At 34.0% G+C, this 6,000-nt stretch overlaps 1 protein-coding gene across 1 annotated transcript; it reads left to right on the top strand.

Moving 5' to 3' along the window:
* Positions 1-1,709: 1,709 nt before the first annotated feature.
* On the top strand, positions 1,710-3,778 carry LOC139870966 (trans-resveratrol di-O-methyltransferase-like). The gene is made up of 2 exons (XM_071858729.1): positions 1,710-2,582; positions 3,303-3,778. The coding sequence occupies exons 1-2, from the start codon at positions 1,779-1,781 to the stop codon at positions 3,624-3,626; spliced, it is 1,128 nt and encodes a 375-aa protein (XP_071714830.1). The 5' UTR covers positions 1,710-1,778; the 3' UTR covers positions 3,627-3,778.
* The last annotated feature ends 2,222 nt before the right edge of the window (positions 3,779-6,000 follow it).

Genomic DNA, 6,000 nt, shown 5'->3' with positions numbered 1-6,000 from the left:
GAGCGAGTTTTTCGCTCGCGTGTAAACAAAAACTAATCAGTACTTTTTAGTTCATTGGGACGCCGTCCCAAATCCTTGGACGCCGTCCCAGTTGTAAAGGCTGGACGCCGTCCCGATTTCTGGACGCCGTCCAGATGGGCAGTCACAGAAATTTTTTTTTTGTGTCGTGTTTTTGGTAAATCAATGTTGGGTTGTTACAACATATATACAAGTCGAGTAAAAAAAATTTGTAGCACCGTATGAGAATTCTGTTATACATCATATTCGATTTTTTTTTTTTTTTTTGTCATTAGCCAATAATTGTGACCATAATTTGGTCTCTAATTGGAAAAGAATGACCACTTTTTGGTCTCTGAATTGTGACCAATTTTTGGTCTATGAATTGTGACCACTTTTTCATTAATGAAAAAGAGTGACCACTTTTTGGTCACAAATGGCAAATTTTAGTGACTATTTTTTTCGTCACTAATTCTAATGACCAAAATTGGTTGGTCACTATAGTGACCAAATTAGAATTTTGGTCACTAATAATTTTTTGTGACGGACCTATAGTGATAAGAAGTGACCAATTTATTTTGGTCACTAATTTGACTTGGTGACCATATTTGCGTAGTTAGTGACCAAATAGCTTTTGTCACTAAAACCCTTTTTTCTTGTAGTGTATATATCGATGTCATTCAGTCTGTTTTATGTGACCGCCGGTTTGAGAGCTTGTATCACGTTTTGTTTGGTTGTAGTATGGCTATGGAGCTAAGGAGAAATGTGAGGATATGGGTCGGGGTGCAAATGCCAGTATTCTTAGCTTGGTTTGAATGGATAGCCTGGTATGAAGATTGACATGTTTCGGCGGAAAAGAAGAGCAAGCTTTACAACATCATTGCTTGCTGGTTTGGCATATTTTGGAGGCTTCGAAATAGCGCGATTTTTCAACCTTGCACGATGAAGAAATGTGTAGTTTTTGATTCTTTATGTAATGTTTCTTTTATTTGATTAACGAATGATTGGATGTTAAATTCATTGTAAATTTGTGGTTTGTTAGCTCTTTAGCTGCTTGCTAAGGAATTGTGAGTAATAAAATTTTGGGAGGTGATCATCACACACCACTTTTTGATCTATGTACACTTTTGTCTCATAAACTCACAATTATACTGCTAGATTAATATAAGGAGTTGAACTTATATTATTATTCTAACTATAATTAATGGTATAATAAGTATTTAAGTGTACATTGATCAAAAAGTGATGTGTGAGGATTACCTCTCTAAAATTTGACTTTTATGCTAGTTTTGTTGGGCTATTTGGTCTAATCATAATTTCTTAATAAAAAATATGTTGTTATTAGTCAATTAGTACATGATGGGAGCAACTAATAGCAAGTGTACATAAAGAACCGCTTCACCTTTCTATTGTTCAAGTCATCTATACATATTCAAACTTGTACAGCCAAAACATGATATCAGGGAAGAATCCTTTTTTTTATTTATAATAATATTAATATTAATATTAATTAATATTAATATTAATTAATATTTAATATTAATAATAAAAACAAGCAGAAAAAACTTCGATTGGTCTTGTTTTAAAAAGGCGTTTGAAATGTTGTATTAACATAACATATATACAAAGTTACCTATTTGTCAACTATATAATTTAGCAAGTGCCTAGATGATTACTGTTATTCGTATTATTTTAAATCAAAATTAATCAAACGTACATATATGGACACTTTAATAATTATCAAATACAACAGTTAGACAATTAGCAAAGTCTAAACCAAAATGGATCTGAATCAAAGCCTAGGGGAAGCAGATGAGCTATTTGAAGCTCAAGCTCATATATATAGGCACATCTTCAATTATGCAACTTCTATGTCACTTGGTTGTGCACTTGAACTCGGCATACCAAATATTATTCATGATCATGAAAGACCAATCACCATTCAAGAACTCGTTTCGAAGCTCAATCTCCCCATCACGAAAACCCTTCATTTGCAACGTCTTATGCGCTTGTTAATCCACTCCAAATTCTTCTCAATCACAAAATTTCATGATCAAGAAAATGAAGATGAAAAAGAAGGGTATGTTCTCACGGTTGCATCAAAGTTGTTACTCAAGAATAACAACACAAGTGAAAATTCTCAAAACCAACCAAACTTATTACCATTTGCTAATCTGATACTTGATCCTGTTTTAATGACTCCTTGGCAATTTTTGGGAAAATGGTTTAATGGAAACGAGTCAACGGTGTTTGAGACAGCTCATGGGACTCCTATGTGGGAATTTGCTAACAAGAATCCGGGATTTAATGAGCTGTTTAATGATGCAATGGCAAGTGATTCTCGAATGATGAGTTTAGTGGTAAAGGATTGTAAAGATATATTTGGAAGTGTGGATTCATTAGTTGATGTTGGCGGTGGAACCGGACTCAATGCTAAGATACTCCTTGAAGCTTTTCCACATATGACTTGCACCGTTTTTGATCTCCCACATGTTGTCGTTAACAAGATCGAAACGAAGAATCTCAAATATGTTGGTGGTGATATGTTTTGCTCAATCCCATCTACCGATGCTGTATTTTTTAAGGTAATTCAGTTTCTTGTTGGCCTTGCCTATATAAGGGACATGATACTTTCACCGTCCAAATTAATAGACTAATATTAATTTGGATTCGTAGAGAAAATCTCTCTAGTGACAACCACATTGGGTCTTAATTAGCGTAACCCCTGAGCGATGAGACTTTTAACTGTGAAAATTGCGCACATTAGCTCCCCCTCTGGTCAAGAGCCCATTTTAATTCCATCTTTTGACGTTGTACCAAGATTAGAACCTGAGTCTCCTGTTTCATAGAGAACTCGGTGGCCACTGGGCTATCAATTTGTTGGGTCTATAAATTCTTTCTTGCTTTTCAAAAAAAAAAATAAAAAATAAAAAAATAAAAAAATACCACATTCCTTTTAAAAAAATTCAATTACTTATTTTGAAAATTAACCACGAAATATATTTTCCTAAGCGAGTCTCGAACCCTAGTCTTCTGGTTTGAAGAGTCACCTCGATACCGCCAACTCGATCAATCTGTTAATACATATTGTTTTTAAGGCATTAACTTTTTCAAGATATATTAAAAATTTTATTATGTTATTTTAACGATGACTATATTAGATTTAAGAGGGATCGACATTATTCTAGTAAGGAGCTAAAGAGAATATTGAATTCTAATATTATTATATAGGAGTAATTAATAATAGCTAATGATTAACTTCATCCGTTTATCATATTTTTCAAAATATTTGATTATTGTTGTAGAATGTTTTGCATAATTGGAGCGATGAGAATGTTGTGAAGATACTAAAACAATGTAAGGAAGCGATTCAACGTAAAGAAGATGATGATGATGGTGATGGGAAGAAAGGGAAATTGGTGATCATAGATATGGTGGTAGACGAAAACCAAGATCGGCATGAGATCACAGAAACAAAGCTCGTATTCGACATCTTGATGATGGTTTTGGTTACGGGACGAGAAAGAACGAAAAACGAGTGGGAGAAACTTTTCCTTGAAGCTGGTTTTAGTCGATATAAAATAACTCCCATCTTTGGCTTAAGATCTCTTATGGAGGTTTTTCCCTAACTAGACCATTTATTTACATTTTGTGAGTTTGTGAAGTCTTGTCTTGATGTTAATTTGTGTTTGTTTGATTTTGTTTGATAAACTTTTATATAAATTTTGTACCTTCCTTCCTGGATTGCGTCGTTGTTGAGAGATTATCTGATTAATGCACAAAATCCAAATAACTGAAAGAAAAAGATGTGTAGCAAAAAATGATTATCGATCTATCTTTTTGTAATAAAGAAAAGACAAAATTGTCCATTTTCGTCTCTGTATTTTTTACTTTTTGCCCGTTTCATCCCTATATTTTATTTTCTACATTTTTCATCCTTAAAACCATTTTAAAGTCCCAATTTCATATCTTACCCTAACGAAAGTTAAAGGAGTCTGTTAAAACTATTCACAAGGACTATACACGTAATCTTCAACTAATAAAATTACATAAATCAATTAAAGTGCCATGATTTCCAATGCGACAATTCGATAGCTCTAGACTGTTGTTTTACCTCATTTCCCATGAGGTAACCGCCACACAAAGCTTATTAAAGTGCCACATATTCACTGAAATTTGTGATGAAAACGATAATATGAATAAAGGTATGAGCTTTGACCCGTTTACATATGGATGGGTCTACTTGGGTTTAAATAATAACCACGAAGCACATCAGTGGATAGATTAAATGGTTAGAAAGATGCATTTATTTACACAACTCGGAACACCTAATTTTGCTATCGTGGATAGATTAAATGGTTAGTCTCATTTCATTTTATAGAAGCACCCATTAGATTTTGGGATTTTTATAGTTAACATGAAGATTCAGGGCAAATATATTTATGAAGATATTCATTCTAGAATACTGTAGTGTGAGTAGATAGATTGTATTGTGGCTCATTACCTTATTTGTATATGATCCATTGTAGCCTATCTTGTATCTATATGTTACTCCTTCGGTATTGTCTGGAGATATAATTGTGAATTGTCTATTATGCCATTGATTGAATTATTTATTTGAAGTATAGAAGTTATTTATTATAAAAAATAAGTAAGAAATTATTTTCTATATTAAATGTCACATCACATTTCCTATTATAAAAAGGGTGTAATTTAAAATTAAATCAGAATTTATTGTTATTTGTCATAAGCACAATATTTTTGAAACAAATTAAAATAGTAAGATAGACAATAATTGTGAAATTGAGGGAGTATATATATTGTCATATGGTAAATAGAGATGAGATATGCAAAACCAGTTATTAACATGGTATTAGATTTTAGATAATTAACTTTCTTGGGTATTATCTCTCTATCCCCACAAATTTTTCTTCAACCACAAATCTTTTTATTTTGGTTGACCAAAATACCTTTCAATAAAAATATACGTACAATAAATTCTTTCAACTCCCTGTCTCTGATAACTATTGCTAAAAAAATTCTGTTATGATTATGTTTGTACAATTCTTGGCAACCCTTGTTAAGTGAACAAGGATATTGAGATCTGATCACTTAGCGGATAATATTACAGGGTATGATAATGAATGTATGCTTGTTGGCGATTCCCCGAAAGTAGTACGAAAGTATCGTACTTTACGCCATCAAGATACGAAGGTAACTCATAGAGAGTATTATGTGTGAGTAATTGTGACTTAGAGTGCATGCCAACTCCAGAGATCATGTTCTCCTTTTATAGGGTTAGGCAATAGCTTTATCACCAGCTTTCTAGGTGGGATCAGTATCCAAGGCGATCTCTGATTAGACAAATGGGACTTTCCCTTAGGCCGACTGTCATTCCTGCTGGTTCAAGAAAGCTATCCTGCAATGTAACGACCCAACCCGTTAACCTTCCGAAAATGTGCCACACACAAAAAAAAAAAATTTCTGGAACAGTTGATCTGGACGGCGTCCAAAAGCTTGGACGGCGTCCAGAACTTAAGACTGGGACGGCGTCCAGCCATCTGGGACGGCGTCCAGATGTACTAAAACATTCTGATCAGTTTTTCGAACACACGCGGGCGAAAACCCGCTTCCCGACACTTTTAAACCAAAACACTTTCACAATAGATTACAATAGTTTAAACTAGGAGTTTTCCACAATAAAAACCGAGTTTTACGACACCGGGCCCACATCGACCCAAAATACCACAAGTGACTATTTCGACCCATTAGTTTATACAAAAACATAGACCGAGCATGGGATTGGGGACACGCTACCCAATCCTAATCAAATCCAAAAGTAAGTCTTCTAAAGCAACTACGCAAGTCCACTAGTCCCCGCGCTTACCCGAGCCACCGCATCCGTGCAATCTATAAAAATGTAAACAACGAGAGGGTAAGCTAACGCTTAGTGAATGATAATATACTACATACATATATATGTATAAAATGGACACGCCACAA

The sequence above is a fragment of the Rutidosis leptorrhynchoides genome, chromosome 1, assembly GCF_046630445.1.
Source record: "Rutidosis leptorrhynchoides isolate AG116_Rl617_1_P2 chromosome 1, CSIRO_AGI_Rlap_v1, whole genome shotgun sequence".
Lineage (NCBI taxonomy): Eukaryota > Viridiplantae > Streptophyta > Magnoliopsida > Asterales > Asteraceae > Rutidosis > Rutidosis leptorrhynchoides.
The sequence above is the reverse complement of the archived record's forward strand: the minus strand, read 5'-3'. Positions and strand labels throughout refer to the sequence as shown.

Excerpts from the sequence above, each read along its gene's own strand:
- LOC139870966 (XM_071858729.1), top strand. The coding sequence starts at position 1,779 with ATGGATCTGAATCAAAGCCTAGGGGAAGCAGATGAGCTATTTGAAGCT. Across the intron at positions 2,583-3,302 it reads CCGATGCTGTATTTTTTAAG|AATGTTTTGCATAATTGGAG; the intron begins GTAATTCAGTTT and ends TTATTGTTGTAG.